Source organism: Phalacrocorax aristotelis, chromosome 3 (assembly GCF_949628215.1).
Source record: "Phalacrocorax aristotelis chromosome 3, bGulAri2.1, whole genome shotgun sequence".
Classification (NCBI taxonomy): Eukaryota; Metazoa; Chordata; class Aves; order Suliformes; family Phalacrocoracidae; genus Phalacrocorax; species Phalacrocorax aristotelis.
Window position 1 is genome coordinate 104,583,047 of NC_134278.1, and position 25,942 is coordinate 104,608,988.

A 25,942-nucleotide genomic window follows, 5' to 3' on the forward strand; every position below is an offset into this window, starting at 1 on the left:
CATATATAATAAATGTAGTGGTATGCAGATGTCGATTTTAATGATAGCCACTTAGTTATCAATTCTTTTGCTGACATATGAGTTAGAAAATAATTTAGTTTGTTTGTATCACCTCTGAGGTCAAAGAGATTAAAAGGCAGGTTGATCCCTTTTCTCCCTGCCCCTCCCTTTTTTTCTTTGGGGAAGTAAATAATGGTTTTAAAACAGATATGTGGGGTTTTATTTTAGTTTTCTTCTTTTGTTATGTTCTGATGTGCAAAATGCAGAATTCTTTTTCTACCTGCTACCTTAATAGAATGATTTGAGGGAATACTGTACCCCCAAGAAAGTATAATTTTTCTTTGCCCTTTGGTGCTCTTTGCCCTTCTGAGCCCAGAAATGGGTACAAGACCAGATTCTGAATTTAGTTTAGTAAACCTCTATGATTTTTAAGTTTTGCTTTGTTTTGGCAAGAAATAAGTGATTTAACAAAGTAGCTATTGGAAAATTGCAGTAAGAAGCAATTGATATTATTTTAAAGTAACGTTGCACTGGAATTGTGGAACACAGGAATACAACCTGATGAAGTAAAAGTGTAAGAAGAAAATTTCAATTCTTCTTGTGAGTTAAAAAGAAAATAATTGTCTGCTTATTGGGTTCATTTTGTAAATTGAGATCAATGAAATTTTTCCAGCAACAGCATGAAATCAATCGTAAAATAACATATAATTCATGCCCTATAGTGTAAATTACAGTTTGTTTGACATTAATCATTGAGTTTTCCATGCACTGGGGTGCATTTTCATGTAATGCATTTCTGGATAATGCTTGTGGATCCATTTCTAATGTGTTTGAGAGAGATCTGTTTTTCATGTCCACAATTGCCTACATTTGATCTTATGCAAATCATGCAATCAAGCAAATGGAAAACAAGGTGTTGTTGCCAGAGGACCTTGACAAACAGTGGCTTTGTAGTTTTAAGAACCTCCCCCCTCCTCATTCATATTCGTGTTTGTATCTGTAGTTGTTTGAATCCATTGATCCGTTATGAAACACTTTGAACTTTAAATACGAAAATATCTGCCAAATCAGATTGTGACAAATAATTTTATCAGTTATGATGTAATATGATTTTTATTGTTCAGTTTGTCAGTTTCTGGATCTAACCTTTTAGAAGTACTATCTAAACTATATTTGCAGGCTCATCCAAACCTTGATGAAGTCTATGGAGACATTAACATTGACGGCAAAGCTCATGCTTTAAGTGACATTCCAGTCTGATTTCTCTATTTTCTTCTCTTGCTCCCAGTATGGTAATTTTTCTTTTTAGCCTTTATCCCACCAAAATCTTTCAGATTCCTTTGAAACTTTTTATTTGGCATTTATTAGTCAAAATACATTGGCATTATTAAATCAAGATGAGGAATAAAAATTTCCTTTGATCCTGGTGACATGTTGCTTTTTTCCATATTTTATCTTCCTGCTCTTTTTTTAAGCTCTCCTCTCCTTCCCTCCTCTCCCAGTATGCTTATCAGTTGATCCTAAAGGATCTAGCTGCTCTTATGTCCTGTGTTTCCATTCCTTGTTATTCCTGTTCTCCTAAACTTTGCATGTTTCCCTGTCTTGTCTTTTTGCTTTTTCCATTGCAGACACTGAGACACACATAGTAACTTATAGTCAGTTGATTTTTTTTTCAGGGAGGGAAATAAAACGTTTTTCCATCTTCCATTCTCTTCGTCCTTGACAAAGTTCCTCCCTCTTCAAATTTAACTAGGTATTTCCAGAAACTCTTATGCATGCAAGTAGTCTCATCAGCTACAGTGTGCATCAAATCAGAATTTTAGTACAAGTCACCTTGTTAAAAAAAAAGTTCCTTGATGAGGAATTTTCCTCAAAGGAGAGAAAAATACCCCTCCCCAACCCCCATCCCAAGTCTGTGTACAAGGAAAACGGTGATCCTCTGTAAACAAATGGAAAAGGAGAAATCCACTTTTTCTCTTCTTCCTTCCCTAGTGTTGTATTCACTCTGCAAAGTGAATCCCCACAATGCAGTTTCAACTTAGAGAGAAGAGTGTGTATTCACGGTTTACAAGGATATGAATTAAATAGGTGCTGTGGATTGCTTTCAGCTGTTCATTTTACGATTGCTAAAAGTCAAATCCTTCTGGTCACTTGTTTGCCCGCCCTGAACATGGAGTATCTGGTACTTGTTTCACAGACTTCTATCTCCATCTGTACTTTTCGTGGCGTCTCTGATGGCAGCTGCAAGGAACACAGGATCCAGGAAGGTGTACACTAATGAGGGCAATACAGTTGGTGCAGTATGTGGAGTTTACTTTCTCTGCTTGCTGAGCCAGCTTGAGCACCTGCTCTGGAGTGTGCTTTCCCCCTCTCACTCACATAAGCACTGCTTAACCCTGGTAGAATCAGTCCCATTATGTTGATTAAACATGTCACTGTGTTACAGGCATTCACTTGATGATTTTTGGTTTTTTTCAGTTACGGCATTTTTTTTTTTTAACTCACACTTTGCCATGTGCTCCATAGAGCAATACCACTGAGTGATACTGTGTTTTTAATAAAAACGCACGAGTTCATTCCTCACATAGAGTGGAGTAAGTCAGAAGGAGTTCCATTGCAGCAGGGACTGGAGACATTATATGAGGGGAAAAGTAATGAGAAAGAAGTTGGGTCTACAACATTTCTGCTTTAGTGATGTCTTTGTCATCCAGTTGCAATTTTTGAATTTGTGCTCACAAGTGTTTTTGTACAGCATGATAGTTTGATACCATTTGGCTCTGCAAACACTAGCATTTGTTACGTCTTGCAAAAACCCAGAACTTTTCTGGCATACTAAAAATGCATATCTATAACGTATGCATTTTACGTTTATACCTTATACTGTTGCCAAAACCTCAATTGTAAATTATTTCTTAAAGGATTTGCTCGTTAAAATCAGTGATTTATGTTTTAATAAAAGAATGACAAAGATTAGAAAATCATGCCTGCGTTACTTTCCTACTGTAAGTTTTTCTGACAAACATTCCTTTATTAGTATAGAGAAGAATATATGAAGCTAAGGACCTTTTAGAATATTTATTCAGGAAAGATGCTACATTTTATTCACCATTTTCTGCAGTAATCAAAACTCAAGGTAGCTTCATAATAAATAATCATTTAACAGTTGTTTTGCTATAGCATTTAGATAGATTGTCTTTAAGGAAATATATTTTACAGATGTTTGGGGCTCACGCAGCTGGAGACAAACAGGCAAATATAGGAGAGACCAGTATGAGCGGTGGCAACAATGAGCTTCCTTTGTGTGCATGCTTAGAGTGAAATCTGCATGGACTGAATTATTTTATGTATTGATGCTTGACATTCATGTATCATACTGTATGTTTTAAAAAAATATAACTTGGCTGTGTTAATGAACCTGTACTTGTTTTTCCATTAATTTACTTGATTTAATTATCTTAAATGTGTTCATTTACCACTGTAACAAATATTGTATGTAACACCTAAGAGGCTAAACATCTTAGTTTTGTTTGGGTCGTGTATGTTCTAGTGTAAATGTACTGTACAATGGGGTCATCTCAATGAAAGCAAGCTCCATATATCTATTATCAGTCAAAATTTGCAGTTGTTTGCTATTAAACAATCAGCACCTATTCACTCCTCCAGGACAAATCTGAAACATTTAAGAGGTACAGGTCCCTCTTCCTCTTGATTTTTTGAATTCAGTACCCCCTGAATGTTACAGAAAAACAAGGTAAAATTGATATATAAAGTAAATCCATATTCCTTTTTTGCCCTAGATTTAGCAGTTTTTACGCCACACCAGTTTCTGCTAACTGCATGCACGCTTGCTGGCTGTACAAACAGTTCCCAGGTCACCTTGTTTACAGCACAGCTGCCACCATCTCACGTAGATGCCCCAGTCCTGACGGTTTTGGATTCTAGAACGATATATGTACAGTAAGTAAGGATTTTTTCTTTCCTGACAACACAATAGTGCATCAGTTTATTCAAGAATTCCAGTGAGTTCAATCAGGGGAAGGGTTTGTGACATAAAATTAAATTTATTATGATTAAATGCATAGAAGTGATTAGTTTAGTGGTTCTGTGAACCTTCTGATTATCACTTGCCAACTTAATTTCCATTTTGTCTTTACGCAATCAGTATAACCTACATATGGGCATAGCCTCTGCAAACTTCAGTGCAGGAAATGTTCCGGTGATATGCCCATTTTGTAGCCCTTGCTTTGTGTGTTACTGTAATCATTTATCTATTGAGTACAAATACTGCATTAGAGGTATGCCTTAGATTTACTCTTATGGTTGCAATACTGTGTTTTCAGATTCTTAAAATAAACCCTACAAAGTCCCCTAAACAAAGCCTTACATTTTTAAGTACGGTCTGAATCTTTGCTGGTCTCAATCATGTTTTGCTTCTATTTGCAGATGGAAAGAACCAGTAGAAGTGAATGGAATCCTAGATTGCTATTTAATTTATATTGCCAACAAGGAGCAGAATTTTACAAAGTGGAATGTAATCTATAACAGCACAGAACTTTTTCTGGATTTTACTATTCAGCAGCTTTTGCCGGGTACTGAATACCTCATAAAACTAGCTGTAAGTTCTAAAGATGTGCCGTAGAGGTGTAAAATGGTGAAAATTATTCTGATTTTGTGAACATCTTAAATACTTAATGGTTCCTGTGTCCACTTTGTTTATCCTCTTCTTTCTGAAACTAAGGTGGATGAGCCATCCTGAAGGTGTTTTGTTTCAAAACAGGCCCTCAAAAAATGTGTATATAATTTAAATACATATTTTCTTCAAGGATAAGTCAGATGATAACTAATAGAGAATGGACCAGAAATATATGAAAGACTTAAAGAATATCTCCTGCCCCCAATTTATGGGAACATGTTGAATGCATCTGAAAATGTTAGCCTTTCATATTTTGCACAATGGTAATTTCCTCTTTCTTCATAAAACCTGTATGTGGAAGGAAATAGCAGAAAGGAAGAGTTCCACGTAAAGTAGTAGTTTGTTTATTGAAAACATTTTAAAAGACCTCGGTGTTTTCACTGCATTTCTTTATCATTGGTTTTATTTTCTGATGAAATAAAACAGCTTCAGCTCACTAACAAACCTGAAAATATGTGCATAAAAGCTTGGGATTGTCCCTTGTTTTAAGCACACTGTTCATTTTATAACAATGCCTATATAAGGATATTTGCTTTGATAAATGCCATAGGAAAATATTCTGCTCTTGATTATGAATAAATTTACATTTATGTAGACTGGGTATGCATTCATTTTTTCTTAACATGCTCTTGAATGTTCTAAATATTATACCACGAAAAATAAACTACCTTCAGGTAATGATAACAATTTGACTTGAACTTGAAAAAGCAAGGATATTCAGTCTAATTAAAGCTTAGATTCATGTTGAAATTAATTCATTTGTGCCTAGATATTTCAGCATAGTAAATTGTACAGCATATAAAATAGCACCATGTCCAAAACTAAGGCAGTACTTCAACAGGCATTTTATGCCTTTATAAGCAAGCAGGACTACCAAAAGTGTTTGTGCTGTCCTTCACTGTGCCACAGCTCTTCTCTGCTCCTGCCCAGGTCCTGTGCATGGAGGGCACAAGGAGGGAGGATCACGGGAGAATAATAGCTAGGATCTGGAGAGCAACTGGGGCTGCTTCTTTTGGTGGCCGTGTCTTGGCATATGGTTAAAACAAAGAAGTATTGCGTGGACTTTGGTTTTACTTCATTAATGTGTACACCTTTTCTAGAAGTTACTGAATATTTTTAGGAACCTTTGATCTTTGTTTTGTTTCACATTTCTTTGGAGGTGTTTTTTTCATATTTGCATTAATCAGTGGTGACCACAAAGTAAGAAAAGATAATTTCTTCTGGTTATGGAAATAACCAGATTTACATGGATAAAATGCAATGGTCTGTGATAGGTGGGTTAGAAGATCCAAGTGTCCTTGCAGCTTTGAAAATGGGAAGTCTGAAAGTGCATGGAAATGGAATGCCCAGTACCTTTGAGGTGATAGCTTTCTTAAAACTTTGGAACCCATTTTATTTAGAACTTGTCAGACTAGTTTGAGAAGAATATAATATTAGAGATATAAAAGTTATGAAGCTTTAACATAGCCAAATGTTATACTTGATGACACCCGCACCCCCCACCCCCCCCACCCCCCCCAAAAAAAACCCAAACCACCAAAACCAACCCAAAATAAACGTCACAAACCAAATCAAGCACACACACCTGGAAAGAAATTGAAATATTTAGTGTTTCACATATAATTTAATCTGAATTTCAGTAAAACTTTTAAAGTAAAAACAATAGAACACCTTCAACACTGGAAACTTAATTAAATGATTCCTGCTTTTTTGGTTAGAATTAAATATTTCTATCAGACATAACCTTTTTTTTCCCCTTGTTTCACAGGTAATATTAGGGTTTTAATATTAGGGGTTTTTTGTATCCATGCAACACCTGGTTTTGGTTTATGTGGGAAATTGTGAGTTATCAAAAGTTGCAGCTTTGAACACAGGAATGAGGATCAGCAGCAGCAGAGCTTTCAGCACCTCACAGGCTGCTGGCTTTAACTTTTGTATGACAAGTTTAAGTACATGAAATAAAATCAACAAAATATTTAGCTTTGTATGCTGTTACCAATTTTCACAATTGATTAGTGACATTTAATATATAGCAATTGTATTCATGAATGAGTGCAACAGCTTTTATAAACAAATCTAATGCTTCTTTTCAAAAGCCAGCTGAGAAGTCTTAAGGTCATGTCTCCATGGATTAGTGCAAAGGAACTTGCTTTTGCTCTGTTCATGCTCTAACCTGGTTGGGTGTGAGCCAGGCCAGTCTGAAAGCAAATGAAAAGTGGAATGGCTGCATTTACTAGCCAGGGTGGCACATCCTTGTATATGAGTTGAGTGCTTCTGTGATTTAAATGTTAATCTAATATCTCCTCACAGCTGTGTTGTGTGGGTAAGGTAGCTCAGGTGCTAGCTGGAGAGTCACTGTGTGGTGTCCTGTTATGTAGTTTAACTGTCCCGTGGCTCTCTACACACTTTGGTATTTTTGCATATTTTGCCTCAAACCTGTTTCTCAGTCAAGTTCAGAATGGCTGTTAGCAAGCCCTTGGATGAAAAAGCCCTCCACTGATGAGGAAGACTCCATGGAACTTTTTTAGCAAGGCATGTATGAGGAAGAGGTCTTCCAGAGCTGGTCGTCTTGGCTTCATGAAGCCAGTAGAAGTGAAATCATTTGAATAGTCTGCCTTTGCTGTAAGGATGGTGTTCTTAAATATTTTCCTTATCAAAATGCTAACAGTTATCTGAGCATCCGTCTAAGCTGACATTTTATTTTTTTTTAAAAAAAAAGGCAACTCCCTTCTGAGGGGAACAGAGGGTCCAATACGCTGGACAGACCCTCCTCGTAGGGAAGTCTGCTGTCTCCCTGGGGCCTGGGTTAAGAACATTGCTAGGAAACTTTCTAGCCTGATATGGCCCTAAGACTTTTACCCATTACTGCTCTTCCATGTGGGAGGTGATGAAGCTGCAACACATAGTCCAAGGGCTATCAAAAGAGACTTCAGGGCCTTGGGGAGGCTAGCAAGGCACTCTGGAGCACAGGTTATTTTCTCCTCTCTCTTTCCAGTTGTGGGCAATGTCACTAGAAGGGACAGATGCACACAGTCTATTAATGCATGGCTCTGTGGCTGGTGTCATTGCCACAGTCTTGGTTTTTTTGATAATGGGATGGCCTACACAGCACCAGGCTTGCTGGTGTCTGATGGGATTCACCTTTCTCAAAGGGAAAAGAGGATTTTTGCTCATGAGCTTGCAGGGCTCATTGACAGAGCTTTAAACTAGACTTGAAGGGGGAGGGGGTTAATATCAGGCTTGCCTGAGACAAGCTGAGGGGTGACATAATGGTAGAGGGATGGGGTGCAGGTGAGGGTAGTCAGCCTGTCTCTGAGATGCACTGGGTTCACTGGAGCACAGTTGAAGTTGTATGGAGGTGAGCTAGGGGCTACTGAGGTAATAAGAGCCAAGAGGGGAACACCAGTGAAACACCTCAAAGGAATTAAGGGATGCTCCTCTAAGAAGGTGGCATGGACAACAGCCCAGCTGAAGTGCCTTTGCACAAATGCACGCAGCATGGGCAATAAACAGGAGGAGCTGGAAGCCATTGTACAACAGGAAAACTATGATATAGTTGCCATCACAGAAACATGGTGGGATGACTCACACAACTGGATTACTGCAATGAATGGCTATAAACTCTTCAGAAGGTATAGACAAAGCAGGAGAGGTGTTGGGGTAGCTCTGTATTTTAAGGGAGTGTTTGGATTGTCTAGAGCTTAATGATGGTGACAATAGGGTTAAGTCTTTATGGGTAAGAATAAGGGATAAGGCCAACAAGACAAATATAATGGTGGGAGTCTGTTACAGACCACCCAACCAGGATGAAAAGGCAGATGAATTATTCTACAAGCAGCTGGGAGAAGCCTCATGATTGCTAGCCCTTGTCCTAGTGGGGGACATCAATCTACTGGATGTCTGCTGGAAATATAATACAGTGGAGAGGAAACAGTCTTGGAGGTACCTGCAGTGTGTGGAAGATAACTTTCACACAGCTGGTGAGTGAGCCAACTAGGGAAGGAGCCCTGCTGGACTTGTTGTTCACAGAGAAGGACTTGTAGGTATTGTGATAGAGGCTGTCTTGGGCACAGCAATCATGAAATGATAAGAGTTTTCATTCCTCGGAAAAGTAAGGAGGGGGTCAGCAAACTGACACCTTGGCCTTCCAGAGGGCAGACTTTGGCCTGTTTAGGAGACTGGTCGACAGAGTCCCCTGGGAGGCAGCCCTGAAGGGCAAAAGAGTCTAGGAAGGCTGGACATTCTTCAGGGAGGAAGTCTTAAAGGTGCGAGAGCAGGCTGTCAGCCGTGTGTCAGAAGACAAGCCGTCAGGGAAAAAGACTGGCCTGGCTGAACAGAGCACTTTGGCTGGAACTCAGGAAAAAGAGGGGAGTTTATGACCTTTTGAAGAAGATGCAGGCAAGTTGGGAGGACTGCGAAGGTGTAGAGAAGTTATGTAGGGAGAAAATTAGAAGAGTTAAAGCCCAGATAGAACATAATCTGGCTACTGCCATAAAAGAAAAGAAATGCTTCTATAAATACATTAACAGAAAAAGCAGGTCTAAGGAGAATGTCCATCCTTTACTAGATGTAGGAGGAAACATAGTGGCAAAGGATGAGGAAAAGGCTGAGGTGCTTATGACTTCTTGCCTCAGTCGTTAATAGTAAGGCCAATTGTTCTCTGGGTACCCAGACCCCTGAGCTGGAAGGCAGGGATAGGGAGCAGAATGGAGCACTCATAATCCAAGGGGAAATGGTTAGCAACCTGCTACACCACCTAGATACGCACAGGTCTATGGGGCTGGATGAGATCCACCCAAAAGTACTGAAGGAACCGGCAGAATTGTTCACCAAGCAGCTTTCCATCATTTATCAGCAGTCCTGGCTAAGGTCCCAGTTAACTGGAGATTAGCAAACATCTTGGCCACGTACAAGACGGACTGGAAGGAGGATCCAGGGAACTACAGGCCTGTTAGCCTGACCTCAGTGGCAGGGAAGGTTATGGAGCAGGTTATCTTGAGTGCCATCATGCAGCACGTACAGGATAACTGAATGATCAGGCCCAGTCAGCATGCATTTAGGAGAGGCAGGTCCTGTTTAACTAATCTGATCTCCATCTGTGACAAGGTGACCCACTTACTGGATGAGGGGAGACTGTGGATGTGGTCTACCTAGACTTTAGTAAAGCCTTTGATACATTTCCCATGGCATTCTCCTGGAAAAGCTGGCTGCTCATAGCTTGGTCAGGTGTACTCTTTGCTGGGTAAAAAGCCAGATGGATGGCCAGGCCCAAAGAGTTGTGGCGAACACTGTTCAGTCCAGTTGGCGGTCAGCCACAAGTGGTGTTCCCCAGCGCTCAGTGTTGGGGCTAATTCTGTTTAATATCTTTGTCACTGATCTGGACGAGGGGATTGAGCGCACCCTCAGTAGTTTGCAGGCAACACCAAGGTGGACGGGAGTGTTGATCTGCTTAAGGGAAGGGAGGCTGTACAGAGGGATCTGGACAGGCTGGATCGATGGGCCGAGTCCGCCAATTGTATGAGGTTGAACAAGGCCAAGTGCTGGGCCCTGAAAACGTGTGACAACAACGCCATGCAACGCTACAGGCTTGGGGAAGAGTGTCTGGAAAGCTGCCTGGTGGAAAAGGACCTGGGTATGTTGGTCAATAGCTGGCTGAACACGAGCCAGCAGTGTGCCCAGGTGGCCAAGAAGGCCAACAGCATCCTGGCTTGTATCAGGAATAGCGTGGCCAGCAGGAGCAGGGAAGTGATTGTCCCCCTGTACTTGATGCTGGTGAGGCCGCACCTCAAATACTGTGTTCAGTTTTGGGCCCCTCAGTACAAGAAAGACACGGAGATGCTGGAGTGCGTCTAGAGAAGGGCAACGAAGCTGGTGAAGGGTCTGGAGCACAAGTCTTATGAGGAGCGGCTGAGGGAACTGGGGTTGTTTAACCTGGAGGAGAGGAGGCTGAGGGGAGGCCTTATCGCTCTCTACAACTACCCAAAAGGAGGTTGTAGCGAGGTGGGTGTTGGTCTCTTCTCCCAAGTAACGAGTGATAGGACAAAAGGAGAGGGGCCCAAGTTGTGTCAGGGGAGGTTTAGACTGGATATTAGGAAACATTGCTTCACTGAAATGGTTGTCAGGGATTGGGACAGGCTGCCCAGGGAAGTGGTGGAGTCATTGTTCCTGGAGGTATTTAAAAGATGTGTAGACGTGGTGCTCAGGGACATGGTTCAGTGGTGAACTGGCAGTTTTAGGTTAATGGTTGGACTCAATGATCTTTAAGGTCTTTTCCAACCTAAACAATTCTGTGTAATTCTGTGTAAAAACCAAACCACTATCATGTTTAAAGTAAATGCCATTTTTTGATCTTCCCAAAACTGAGGTTGCATTCTTTCATCTTTATGTGATAGCCCAGACTGAACATAGGGAGTCATTCAGTAGTTGTGTTGGGAGCATAATTTCCACTGAAATCAAAACAGTCTTGGTGTATAAAATAGCCTCATTTACAAACAGTTCTCATTTTTACTCATGGAGCTAGTATACTCTTTTGGAGCAGGGTAGGAAATATGTTGACTACTCCCTGATTTGAAACACACTGGGAGATGGGAAATTGAAGCTAATCCTTTCAAATAAAATATACTAGATTGAGAGAAACATTTTATTCCTGGAGATTTGAACAGCAAGGTTATTTTTCCTTTGTGTGCTGATGATCCAGAGCAGGCTACTTGTCCACTTTGGCAGCTCTTAAAAATACAGATGATCCCATAAGTTTTAATTAAGAGTATGCCTGAATCAGGATCTTTTTTGAATTCAGGTTTCAATTTATTTTATTGCTAAACAATAAAATTAGAAATAAACAATAAACTAAACCAAAAATCTTTAAATCAGGTGCAAAGTTTCTATATTCTTGTATATTTTTTTTTAATTTTGGTAAGATTTCCTGTCTCTTGTCATTGGTCTTAGTGCAAGTAGTTGGAAAACCAGCACACATAAGGCCCATAGTTGTGTAGTGTTATGTTTGTGCATGTAAAACCTTAAAAGCCTATTATATGGGGTGAGATGCACATTTTCTTGCACATTGTATTGTTTTGTAATCAAGCAAAATGTAAAAATCATGTAATCAATCTTTTCTTCTCTGGTAACTGAAATACAAACAATTTGACTTTGTTATCCATAAATGTGTAATAATAACTGTTATGTATTGATTTATAATAGAATGTTTTTTCACTATTTTAATTGCATCTGCACAGCACTCTGTGCTGTCATGAAGTGCAGGACTGTCTGAATGGCATTTTTTTCTCAATGACTATTCATTGAGATAATTTTTAAGTGTGTTGCAAGTTGGTCAGTATGTTCTGTGTCTGGAACTTCTGAGAGTTTTTCAGCCCAGAAGAGCTTTGCGCTGTAAATTATATATATTTTACTGTAATTTTCTTTAACTGCTGCTGTAAAAGCAGTGGAAATCTAATTGTGATTATGTCTCTCAGTCAAATGCAAAATGCTGCAAGTCAAAAATTATTATAACATTTTAGCTACATTATACCTGAAAACTATCATGAGTAGCACATCTTTTTATTTAAGAAAAGAAGTAAACGAATCTATGCTAAGAAAAGTATCTTCTATGAAAAGCACAAACTTACTAAGTTTAGATATGTAAAAATTATAAAACTTTACAAAAAATCATTGCTAAAATTATTGGTATTACATTGAAATATGTTTATTTGGTTTGATTCACATTTTAAGGCTTGCACTGGAGGTGGATGTACAATAAGCAAAGCTAGCACAGCTATAACAGATGAGAGTACACCAGAAGGTGTTCCTGCTCCAAAAGCCCAGTCATATTCATCTGACTCCTTTAACATCTCATGGTCTAAGCCTGAGTATCCGAATGGTAAGTGAACTCTTTTAGCCTCAAGTTAAAAAGATGATTAGTAAAGGTAAATTAATATTCTAAATGGCAGCTTATATGTGGTGCTTAATTTTTAATGATCATTTTAGCACATAAAATACCTGAGATAGTATCATTGTCTGCAGCTAGGAGATTGTGGTTTTCAGCCTATCGTACAGTTTTAGCGGCTCAAAAGTGCTCCCTTTTGATAGTTCTTGTGTACTGCATCTCATTGTTTAATGTTTTCCAGGACAACTGAGCTGAGGAATAGGTATTCTTGGAGAATTCCAGTCTAGGTTGTTCATTTCACCCTCCAATAAAACTTTAATTTCTTTTACATTAATTGATATGTAATAATCATTACACTTCTGTTCTACATAGTCATCCTGAAGGTGTAGATTTCCATGGCTGTGGAAGTTAAATAATAGACTTTCTTTTGTTTAGAATTGTTTTCCATTGTGAAATATCCATGTATAAAACTTTTGGACAAATTTTACATTCCTATACAGTATTGCACAATATCGTATGGCCTTGGTATTCACCTTATTTTTATTATCATGCATGTAACAGTTTAAATCACAGCAGAGGAAGATGTTCAGGAATCACTGAATTTAAAGCAACAAAAATGTTTTTCTTCATTAGCTTATCATATTGATATATATTTTTCTCAGTGGTTTCACATGGATTTCATTTTTCCCCTGCAAGTTTTCCCCTGCTTTCAACTGTGGTAGAGCGCATCCTACTTGTTCAAGTTCACTACAAGGCACTTTAAATGATTCCCCAAAATTGGTGATTGTAAAGCTACATATAGGTGATACTCTGTAAGGTCTTACATTACTTTTAGAAAGAAATAAGAGTATGTCATCTGTTCTTAAATAATGTAGTTGATAATTTATGGTTCTTTGTATGGGAGTCATATTGGAAGACATTGCCTCCTAGCCCCTTAGAAACCCTCTAACCCTCTTTCTAAAATCCCATCAGCATTTGTGGCAAAGGCTTAAAGGAAGGGGAGGGGGAAGGAAGAAGGGGAGGAGTAAGGGATGGGGACAGGGGAGGAAGCGGGAGAGGAAGGCAAGAAGGCCATGTATGTGGCTTAGTGGCTAAAGTCTGAATAATTTTCAATGGAATGGGCATTTTTTTACATGTATAGTTCATGTCAGGACCTGATCCTGTTATCCTTGCATTGTGGGAAAAAATTAAAATACTTTAGAGAGTGCTTTAACTAATCAAATACATATAAATATATACATACATATATTTATATACGCATATGATCACTACAGGATAAACCTATATTTTGATAAATAAATTTCCACAAGCTTCCTTTAAAACTTCTAAAAGTTGGGAATATATGACTAAATTTGCACATTGTATCTTGTTATAAATACAGCATTTACTATGTTCAGCTTGGATCTCCTTTTAAATATCACAGATAGGTTGTTAGAAAACAACTGAGGGTGTTAGCGCACCCTCAGTAAGTTTGCAGGCAACACCAAGGTGGACGGGAGTGTTGATCTGCTTAAGGGAAGGGAGGCTGTACAGAGGGATCTGGACAGGCTGGATCGATGGGCCGAGGCCAATTGTATGAGGTTGAACAAGGCCAAGTGCTGGGCCCTGAAAACGTGTGACAACAACGCCATGCAACGCTACAGGCTTGGGGAAGAGTGTCTGGAAAGCTGCCTGGTGGAAAAGGACCTGGGTATGTTGGTCAATAGCTGGCTGAACACGAGCCAGCAGTGTGCCCAGGTGGCCAAGAAGGCCAACAGCATCCTGGCTTGTATCAGGAATAGCGTGGCCAGCAGGAGCAGGGAAGTGATTGTCCCCCTGTACTTGATGCTGGTGAGGCCGCACCTCAAATACTGTGTTCAGTTTTGGGCCCCTCAGTACAAGAAAGACACGGAGATGCTGGAGTGCGTCTAGAGAAGGGCAACGAAGCTGGTGAAGGGTCTGGAGCACAAGTCTTATGAGGAGCGGCTGAGGGAACTGGGGTTGTTTAACCTGGAGGAGAGGAGGCTGAGGGGAGGCCTTATCGCTCTCTACAACTACCCAAAAGGAGGTTGTAGCGAGGTGGGTGTTGGTCTCTTCTCCCAAGTAACGAGTGATAGGACAAAAGGAGAGGGGCCCAAGTTGTGTCAGGGGAGGTTTAGACTGGATATTAGGAAACATTGCTTCACTGAAATGGTTGTCAGGGATTGGGACAGGCTGCCCAGGGAAGTGGTGGAGTCATTGTTCCTGGAGGTATTTAAAAGATGTGTAGACGTGGTGCTCAGGGACATGGTTCAGTGGTGAACTGGCAGTTTTAGGTTAATGGTTGGACTCAATGATCTTTAAGGTCTTTTCCAACCTACATGATTCTATCATTCTAGGAAATAGAATATGTGGCTTGTCAGGAAAGCTGTGAATATGAACTGGGTGAGCAACAGATGTGATAAGAATCAGGGGAGGTTTATAAACAAAATTATATTCTTCTGTCCTTTGTCCCTTCATCCATGGAAGCTGGAGGTTCCAACAGCCTCAGTGACAACGCTGTTCACCTCTATATTGTGGTTTTGAACATGCATTTACGTAATTACCAAATTTGCCATATAGCCTACTCCCCTCTAATCCGGAATACACCTTGTGTAGGCCTGTTATGTGTATTTCTCCCCTTTAAAAATATTCTTAGGTACTTTCACATCTTCTCACTGTTTGCAGCCCATATTCCCTTGGTATTGTTATTTTTTGGTGATATGTAGATACTGTACATATTGCTGTTAGAGGATTTTTCTTAGGGTCAGAACTGATAGAATAGATGCAGGGAAGTCATCTGCTGCTGTTCTGCCTTGCTGGGAAAGGTTGCTGCTTTTCATCTGTGGGCTTTTGCTGAGTGGAAAAGAGTGGAAGAATTGCTCTTCTGAGCATTTGGTAACCAGAAGGACATCAGGGGAGCAGGGACTTTGTTTTTTTCACCATAACATGCTCACATTTGCACAGTGATCAAGAAGAGATGTGCAAATTTTCTCTCATTTATCTTCTTTCTTCTCCCCCACTTTTCTTCAAAAAGATCATATAACCAATAGCACATTTTCCCATTCTCCTGTTTCTTTCTTTCCAATTTCCCATTTCCAACTCTTATTTCATAAAAAGAATTAAAAAAAAAAAGTCCTAAAAATTTTCACTGAGCAACTGCTTAATCAGGAAAGCTTGCATTGTTCAGTGACTTTGTTTTGTTCATTCTCAGCATATCTTTTGGGCTGCCCAGTGGCCACGTCATTTATAATCACTCTCTGTGTCAGTATTTTAAAAATGTGTAGGAGGCTGAAAAATATCATGGTTGAGAAGACTGAAATATGAGAAAGACCAGCAGAAGGAGCTTTCCCTTAAATTTTCTTTCTTCAGCATTTTACTGGAGTATTCTCATAGTCAGAAGTTCTAATGTAGCTCTTTTTTTTTGCAAAAAGATAGAAACTGTTTCCCACTTTTGACTTCATTGGCTCAAACTTGGTGATTTTCAGTGTACTAGGTGTAAGTAGTGCTTTTTGAAATTACGGAACTTGGATTTGTTTCAGGAGGAAACCTCAGAATTGCAAAGATTTGCGTATCTTAAATTGTCATTTCCTTAGTAGATCTCTGGGACCATTCCTTTATCTCCCTCCTCCTTTCTTCTGATACTAAATGACAGAAGTTACTGTTTATTTCTAAGGGCTGAGGAAGTTTATAAGCTGTTGCTGATGTTGAATGTGTGTGTAGGCTGACCAGGGTTTGGACAGAATAGATGTTACTATGCCTTCTTGATATATATGGAGCACAGCTTCTTGCCACCAATTAGAAAAAGTTAAGGGGGATTAAAATGCTAATGTTGAGGCTAAAGGTGGCAAATAGGATTAAAGGCTACTTGGCTTCTTCATAAAGATGGTGCATTGTGGGTAGTTAAGCTTTGAGATAAGGGACCATCTAGACGTCAAAGGCTAATGCTATCCAAATGTAGATATTGCATTTCTGGGCTCCATTTTTGGTTGAATTTAAGGACAATAGACAGTATTTTGTGAAAATTTTTCATTTCATAGAACGTGGGAAATGAGACACCTAGTTCTTTTTGAAAGTCGCTTCAGAAATGTCATTTACGTGCCAGGTGTAGAAAAAAGACATTTGGAAGATGATATGCTGAATTTATTTGTCATATGCACATTTTCTTTTGTCTTATTTTCTAACCGACAGTAAAATGGTTGATGGAACATGGCCCAGAGGTGTGCCACTTCACAGCAGAACCCTCCTCTATTTATGTCACATACATGTCACATATGTAGATAATGTAATATAAGCAATATTGACCATTTAGTTGAGGGCAAGATATGGAAAGGCTTGTGAAACGACATGTGTATCAGGTACTCTGTTTTGGCCTTCACTGTTCTAGTTGCCTCAACAAATAATCATGTATTTTCAGAGCATATCCTTTATAGTCTGCTGTATAGTTTGAGGTCTGCTCTTTTAAAATCCATTCACATAAAAAAGTGACCGTATCTCGTTTCACCATTGAAAATTTTCCTTAGGTGGTCCCTTTTCAAAAACTTTAGTTTACTTGAGTATAGTTCATAGAAAAAATCAAGTCTTGGTCTGGACTGTATCTACCAAGGCTACATGAAATTTATATGGGAAATATTAGGTATAGTAAAAACTGATTTATAAAGTTATTCAGTGAACTAATCCAGTACTTTTTCCTGCAAATCCTTGTGCTTGTGAGAGATGACTTGTGTTTGTAGTCAGTGAAGCTGATGTAGGTAAAAGTATATTTGCTTAAGATTTGACCTCTAGATTGTACCTTAAGTGTAAAGTGCTTGTAGCACTTTAGATTCAAAACCTCTTTTCATCTTTAATGTCTGGAATATTACTAACAGATTATATGGCCTTATGCAGGAAGAGGAGAGGAGGAAGAAAAAGGGAAGAGCTTTCTTCAGTTTAAGCTTAATTAGCATTGTTAGATTTCTTTTGAAAAGTGAAACATAATTTTACGATAGTCAGTATAGATTTTGTCTTCAGTGAAACCAAGATTTAATCTAGCTACCTAGACTTAGTAATTATGAAGAAACTGCGTCTTTTCTTGGTAACCATGTGTTGCTCACGGAGCCTTGTAAATCACAAAAACTTGCTATCCTCTTCAATATTTAATGGATGGTAAACATCAGGAAAACCTGGCAAGTCTTGAGAAGTATGTAAACTTTGGGCCAACTTTAAACTTCTTCTCAGTATGCTTTGGAAACATATACTGGTGAAATAGAGAGGCTAAGTTATTTATTCCTGGCCAAAAAGAATTATTGCCTAATTTAGAAAAATGCCTTCACATCTCAAAGTCAGACTACTAGACCTTTTGTTCTGAGATGTCCTTTTCTATTTCTTTTCATTCTGTAATTTTCTCCATCAGAGTTGTATAAGGCAAAGGCAGAAGTAAAATCAAGAGATAATGGATCAGAGATGATTGTTCTCTGACAATACTGGGAGGACTAACAAAAGCTCACAGCGTTGACCAGCAAGCTGCTCCTCGGAGTGTAGATGCTGCATAGTCCTGTGGTTTTGGGAATACTTCAAAGTAACGGTCCAGTTAATTAATACTGAGTTACAGTGGGGTTCCCATAGAGGTACATATGACACCCACATTAGTATCAAATGATCTCATTATGATTCATGCTGTTAGCATAAATATGAAAGGAAATAATAATGATATGTCCATTACTTTAATGAGTTAGTGCTACTGGTATAGGTACTTAAAGTACCTCAGTGTATTTTTTTTTTCCTCCTCTGTAAAACACATCCTTAATGCCAGTGTTCACATTTTCCCTCTGAGATAAATATAACACACACACACATATATACATATATATATATATATAATTTGTTTATTCTATGAAGGGCAAATATCGACCATTAGTACCTTTACTTTACAAGCAACTAGACATGGAACCACAAGGGAATTTTGCTTTAGGAAGCCTGTCAAATGTGGTAGGATTGATAGTGTGAGATCTACCAGGACTTCCTCCCACACACACGTCTGCTGTCTGACTTGAGTTTAGCCTCTCACTTTTCTGGGAGAGAAAAGAATCAAGGAGTCAGTGAATCACTTCACCATACTCAGCTCTGCATTGCTTTAGTGTATAAATCTTCTGAAGTATAACTCTTCAAAGCTCAGCTGAAACAGTTGTGTATACACTTTTATTTACAAAATATTTCCTCCATTCAGTAGAGAGGAAAATCTTTTCTCAATTTCAAACAGAATCTTCCTCAATGTAGTTTCAAACAATTCAGTTTTAAGAGAAGGAAAGGTGAACTGAGCTATATTCTTACAATGTGAAGATGTTTTCTATAATGGGAAGATTAGAAGGCATCCTCTGAACTGAACTCACTTCTAATGAATCCTATAGCTTTGCATTTATTGCCATTAAGATTTCACACTTCAACAGCTTTTTAAAAAAGGAGAATATTTAGAAGTGTGAAAGATGGAGGAATAGCCCTGAAAAAAAAGCTTAACTTCCAAAGTCTAAGCAAATCTGTAAAATTCAGTCTTTGGTTCATTAAATTAAAAACACTGTGTATGCATATTCTGTACAGGATTCATGCTGTCCTATCATGCACCTTTGGAAGAAGAGAAATTTAGATTTCCTTATGAATGAGATAAACAATCACCTGCAGTTTTCAAGTTAGTATTAGCCAATTACACCAGGAGGAGAATTCTGTCCTCTACCTAAAAGTCTTGCTAATGTTTGTTTTGAGTTCGCAAATATGTTTTCCTTCTTTAGACTGAGTAGGTAAGGCATGGTTTACTTCAGGATTTTTTCTACTGCACACTGAGAAGGAAACAGTAATCCATACTATTTTGTGGTTTTGTTTAGAAAAGTGAGTAAAACTGTTTTCCAAAAAATACCCAAACCCGAATTAATGAATTATCTAGTTTGTTGGCAAAACGCAGGAAATCTGAAATAATTATCAACAAGAATAAGTATCAATAAGGTGTTTTGTGTGACAAAACTGTAACTGATTTATTATAGTTCTAGCACTGGCCTGAGCTGTCCTTCCATTTCAATTACATTGTAGATCACTGCTTTTTTCCTAAGTCTAAAGCTGTTAAGATGTGATGTGAGGTGATTTTGTGTGCCTTTCCACTTCTTGTTTCAATAGCCTTATGCAGAGTAGGCTGTGAAACAGAGTTGCCTGAGTTTTCCTGATTCTAAGGTGGTGTTAGCTGCTATTTAGAAACAAGTTTGTTCAGGAGTAATCTTTGGAACAGCGTAATTGTTTTCAAAAGGTGCAATCCACTTGTGAGGTTTTCAGCAGTTCAGGATGGGAGTGTGTTTCCTCTAAGTGTTGCATACACTGTCCTGCTAAATGCTTACCTGCTTAACTGTAAGCTGTTTGATATACTGCTACTACCACCCTAATGTCTGTAGAATTAGTTTTCTTCTAAACTCTGCAGCTCTTCAGATATTGAGTGCTATCACATTGCTTTATAGGTATTATTACCAGCTATGGATTGTATATGGATGGTGTTCTGATGCAAAATTCATCACAGCTAAGTTGTTATGCTTATGGACTTGCTCCTTGGAGTCTGCATTCCTTCAGAGTCCAGGCATGTACTGCAAAAGGTTGTGCTTTGGGTCCATTGGTGAGTACCTTAATTTGCATTCTGGGAGTGTAATAAATGTCAGATGGCAGTGAATATCAGAGTAAATGGTGATGATTCACTCTGGTCAGTACTAACCCATCTGGCAAAATGTGACATTTAAAAAAAAAATCCTGTTTAAGAGCTGCTAAAGATTTGATAGGTCATTGTTAGGCACCGTTCCAAAGTAGAACACAGGTACAGTGAAGAAAGGAAAAATTTGAGGCTGAAACACACATTATTGAAATTAAATAGAGCTAATATGTTTGAAAGGTGCAGATGTGCTTTAGCCAGATTTATAAGGATGTATATAATGAAAGCGTCATTACTGTTCCAGTAATAAGCAACTTTCTAGATGCCTGACTGAAAGGAATGAAGTTAATTTGAGAATTGTAGAAGCCAGGAATGGCAACAGGAGCAAGGAAAATATGGTGATTCATAAATATCTTTTGAATGCAAGAATGTGATCAAAATATTACAGTGGACATGTTTTAACAGTCTTGTACAACACCCCATTTTTTTCAGGATTTGAGAATAGAGGAATATTAAATTTGACATTTGAAAAACAAGCCTTCTGAGGCTTTTTTATTTTGTTAAAGGTTTTTAGATATATAGCTGAACTGATAAATCCAGTATAATTTCATAGTACTGTAGCTGATGAATAACTGGAATAATATTTACTATGCTTGGTTTTGTTTTCAAGCATAACTAAGAAACCTGTGGTAATTCTGAGATTTAATTTTTTGTTTAATTCAGCTTTATGTGTGCACTTTTAATTTTGCTAAGAAGAAGAGGAAGAAAGGGAAAAAAAAGGGAAGATTTTGGAGTTTTTCGTGTTGTTCTGTTTATTTTTCCATCAGAATTTATAATGTTGTTATATTGTGCTCTGGAAAGAACTTTCAGGTTTTATTTTTATGATATAATTCGTTAGTCTAATTTCTAAAATTCCTTCCAAGATTGCTTTCTTTCAAATGCTGGTAACATCATCTATCTGTAGAAGATGACTAGACTTTATAACCATTAAACATTTTATAGCATGCTCTACTTTGAAGGATATTTACCGTTAACAGCTTGAATGGCTTTTTGCCAGTTTTTCTTGTACATTTTTTACAACTTCACACATACCCCAAAACCAAACCTTGCTTTAAGGTATTCAATGTGCATAACCTAATCCATTGTGTTAGTAGTGATGTTAAAGTCAAGTTGTTACCAGACTTTGCATACAGGTGAAATATGTGTGTTTTCAGTACGTTTATCTTATCAAATAGGTATCAAAAGGACAGAATAGAATGGCAGTAGTTAGGGTTTTAAAAATTATTTTTAGTAACCTTTTTTCACTTCATTGAATTCCAGACTTGTAACTTGACTTTTGAAACAATTCAAAGTAGGGATCGCTGTAGCTGGTACTCATCTGCATCCCATGATCAGTACACAAACTGTTTTCCAAAGCCAGGGATCCATCTCTAATCACAGGAACTGAAGACTAAGACTACAGACTACATCTTTATTTAGGCTCATCTAAGTGCTGCCAGGAAGTTAAAGCACAGCATCTTAATTTGATTTTTTGAAAGATTTTTGTATCAATTACAGAATAAATCCAACACTTAAAAAACCCAACAAAACCCCAAAACCAAAATCTGCCAAACCCCCCCAAAAAACACAAAATATTTTGCCACTAAATAGCATAGGAAACATCTCCCAGGTATTTTTGTTGCTGATCTTGTGCTTAATGTTCCCTAATCAATTAATGAATGCTATGTGACTATCCTAAATATGGAATTTCTCCAGTTTATGTTTCTGAAGGTGTCTGTGAAGATCTTAGTCGGTTATGAGTGCATTAGAAGTTACTGTGTTTCAGTTTAGGTTAGATAGCTTTTGTTTAACTTTGTTCAGTGACTGATTTGTTGTCATGTGAGATGCTAACTGGTAACATGTAAATTAAGAAATGCTAAATTTTAATATCTTCCTAGTAAAGCCCAGATATTGCTTTTGTGTCTGTTCTAATTGGGTTTTGTTGCTTAAAAAGGAATAAAAATATGCATTTTCAAGAAATAGTGTAACCTCTAATAGATTGTTTAGAGGAATTCAGGAGAACAGATATTCTGCTGGTTTTGAAATGTGTTAGCTCTTGTAAATATCTTGTAAACACTGGGTATTTGTCCTCTCAACCACTGCTATTAAACTTAAATTTCAGGGGTTTAGCTTATGTGTATACTAGTACTTTTTTTTTTTAACGTAGATGGATGAAAATGTTTTCCCAATATTATTATTTTTCCTGTCCTAAGACTTAGTGTTACTTACATGATAGCAGAGTATTTTTTTATTAAGTTAATAATAAACACATCTGAAAATATCACAGAATTGTGTACAAAGTAACGTTTAGAAAAAGAACGACGAAACAGGTTTTCCATACCATATGTTTATATACAGACTGCCTTTTTAACACAAAATATTATTCTGAAACTATACTGCAGAGGTGTAGCTGTAGAGGATACTACATACACTGATTCTAAGCAGTGTTTCAATATTTTTTTAATCCTGAAAAGAATAGCTGGTCATAAAAAAAATGCTAGAGACAATACAGCTGTTGCAGCTGTTTAAGGTCCAGTACCAATTGCTACAAATTCATATGTTTTAAGAATATTTTAATCCCTTCAGTAGAAAGAATAGTTGGTATTCATTTCTCCTTGTTTCTGATGTGGTGAGATGGGAGTACCTGCATTTAGCAGCACAACTTTACAGGAAATTATTTGAGTCTAGAAAGCACAGTTTAGTCAAATTCTTCCATAAGGATGTTTTTGACTGAAATACCCAAATAATCAATGTGGCACTGATCCAATAAACCCCTGAAGCATTTGTTTATCTTTAAGCATGTACTTTATCCTGTTGACTTTGCTGCAATTGCTCACCTATTTTAAATATAATAGAGTGTATGAATGTAGAAGCACATGTAGAGATATTGATGCACATCAAAGATACAGCCTGGCACTTGTAAACAATAAGCTTTCCGAATTTTACATTCTAAAAAGTAAAACATTCATGTTTCAAGGACAGAGAAAGTATGTTTGGTTATTTTGATGACAGAGCAGGTGTGGCAGATTAAAAATAGCATTTATTAGCACTCCCATGAACTTGCAGCTGAGAGGCACTTAGAAAGGTGTGAAACCATCTTATACCCTAGAAAACACCAAATAAATAATGTATGAGAAACAAACTTATTTACCATAAATAACCTAATAGAAAATTATTTTGTCCCATAGCACTGAATGTTTACTACAAGTTGTGAAGTTTAAATGCTACATTTCTATAATATTGCATGAGTATCTCTTTATATAAAAATTATTTAATATTCATTACATTTTCCAGCTCTTTTATCATATTTTGTTTCTTCTTAAAGATCTAATTTTTATTGCAACTTAAATTTGTTAGGTGAAATTCGAAGTTAATTCAGGGGACGACCAATAATCTGCAAAGGATATTTTTTTCTCTGTCAAATATCTATAGTAATTTACTACAGCGTTTAAATATGTGTTCCTTACAGTTGTTTTTTAAAATGCAGAAACAAAAAACTTTGTCATCTTCTGTTGCTGCTTCCTTCCCTAATGCTAAACTGAGATCATTCATCCACACGAGGTGCAACGGTGTTTTCAAGAAATGAATCTTTCATTCTTTTCCACTATTTACTTCCTGTTCCTTACAGAGGTCTTAGTATAAAGTATGTTAGTTGCTGGCCAGCTTCAAACAAATGTAGATGAAAGGAAAGTTAAATGCTTAAAATTAGGATGCGTAGAGCATTAGTTACCTTTTTTTCTAAAGAAATAGCTTTTCTTAAAATTTTGCATTTCTCACTCCTCCTCTGTTTGTAAACTATGGCAACAAACCTGATTGCATGGCTGAACTTACAGGTAGAAGCTCGGACCATGGAAGCGTCCCCCGAGGGAAGAGTTGATACATTTGCTACTGTTGATGGGTCCAGAGAAGTTAAATTCAAATGGCTTGCCCCAAATAAACCTAATGGAAAACTGACCTACACAGTCCTTGTCACTGGTCTCTTCTATGCTGATCAAGGTATTTTTTTTTCCCTTTATAAGTCTAATGATAGCATTGATATTCCATTTCAATTTTTTAAAAATGTCTTTTAATACTTAATTTTTCTGCTGCTTTTGCCACTCCATTGATTATTTTAGAATTATCAATTTTATTCTTTAAGAACTGTTGCTTTGATTTATGGTACTTTACATTTGTACAAACACATAAATTGGTAAATAAAGATAAGCCCTCTGCACTCATTTAGTCTCTAGATATACACATGGAGTCTTATCTCACAACCTTCACTCAGATAAGGAAGCTATACTCACAAAATTTCGTTTGGTTTGCTTCTGTAAGTGGGAGCCGTTCATGAGAGCTGTTCGTAATATGGTTGATTGTGAATATATTTGAAATTTATCTCAGCTGCGGTAAAGAAGTAAGACTTGCAAACAGCCACCTGCCTAAAAAAGTATGCAATGAAATCAGATGCTTATTCCTAAAAAGAAGAAAGGAAAAGAAAATCAACTATTTTTAGATAACAAACTCACCATATGATACAGAAGCCTGAAAAGTAACAATTATCTGTTCAACCTTATTGTATCATGGGCTGCTGCTTTGTTTCCACTGCTTTATGTTGTGGGTTTTTTTCTCTTGTGCCTTTTAAACCTAAACATAGCAATGTTGTCCTCAGTGAAAATGTTGCTAAATCAGAGCGGTAGAGTTAGACAGTGATGTTACCCTTGCGTAAAAGACTATATAAGGCACTAAAGAATGTAAATGGACATTTTTTCCAAATGGATTACACAAAATGCATATTTTTCAGTTGAAAGTAAAATGCTGTGTCCTCTAATTATTACAAAAATGTAAAATACTTGGGCAGTGAATAAAAATGAACGTTCACAAAATGCGTGTGAGCATTTAATATGTCAATTTGAGCTATTAAGAATGCTCTAAGGTACAATAAATAATAAAATATTGTACACAAATAATGTTTTCGAATTATACCTAACAATGTTGTCATTAATTTTTAGTGCACTTTAAATAGCATGATTGACATCAGGCAACTATAACAATGTTTTCCTATAATACAAAATTGTGGCTGAAAATAATGTTTGGATGACATTTAATCCTTCTATGTACTGTACGCAGATTTAATCAGTATTATAAATGCAGTAGCAGATAGAGAATTGAATCAGTGGTGGCTTCATAACTTGCCTTCTTTTCTTACTCAGAACGAGAACAATTTGTTGTTTCCAGTATCGGTGCTAAGGAGAACATACACGCTGTAATTGCTGTCCTCTACGAAGTGGTATATAAATGAACTTGTTTGTGTGCTGTTTGGAGAAACACATTCATTGAAGAGTGTAATGTGCGGTAGGCAGTCTCAGCTGACCCCTCACAAAGGCTGTTGTGTCCCTTTTTTATGCAATGAAGGCTTTGATGTATTCTGCTGTGAAGCACTTGTAAGATTATGAGGAGAAGGAGTGATGATCAATTTGAAAAAAAGGAGCAACATTTTGGCTGGACCTGTGACAGCACAGCCATTTCCGCCAAGGCAGCAGGGTGAATAATGCAAAAGCCATATTCCCCTTGTGTTTAATCTTGCATTGTTTTTGCAGAGAAAATTTCTGCTTGCTTTCTAAGTCATGTCATCCTCAGTTGTCATCCCGTCTCTCAAACCATCAAAATGGTATTAAATGTTGCAAAGCTGTGCAGCTAGAGA

At 37.6% G+C, this 25,942-nt stretch overlaps 1 protein-coding gene across 1 annotated transcript in view; it reads left to right on the forward strand.

The window, feature by feature from the left end:
* The window catches only part of USH2A (usherin), a 391,200-nt gene that overhangs the window by 190,092 nt on the left and 175,166 nt on the right, over positions 1-25,942 (forward strand). Inside the window, exons 32-36 of the mRNA XM_075088896.1 lie at positions 3,798-3,957; positions 4,444-4,615; positions 12,419-12,566; positions 20,042-20,193; positions 24,096-24,258. Of these exons, the coding sequence (XP_074944997.1) occupies positions 3,798-3,957; positions 4,444-4,615; positions 12,419-12,566; positions 20,042-20,193; positions 24,096-24,258 (795 nt within the window). The remainder of the gene's footprint in view (positions 1-3,797; positions 3,958-4,443; positions 4,616-12,418; positions 12,567-20,041; positions 20,194-24,095; positions 24,259-25,942) is intronic.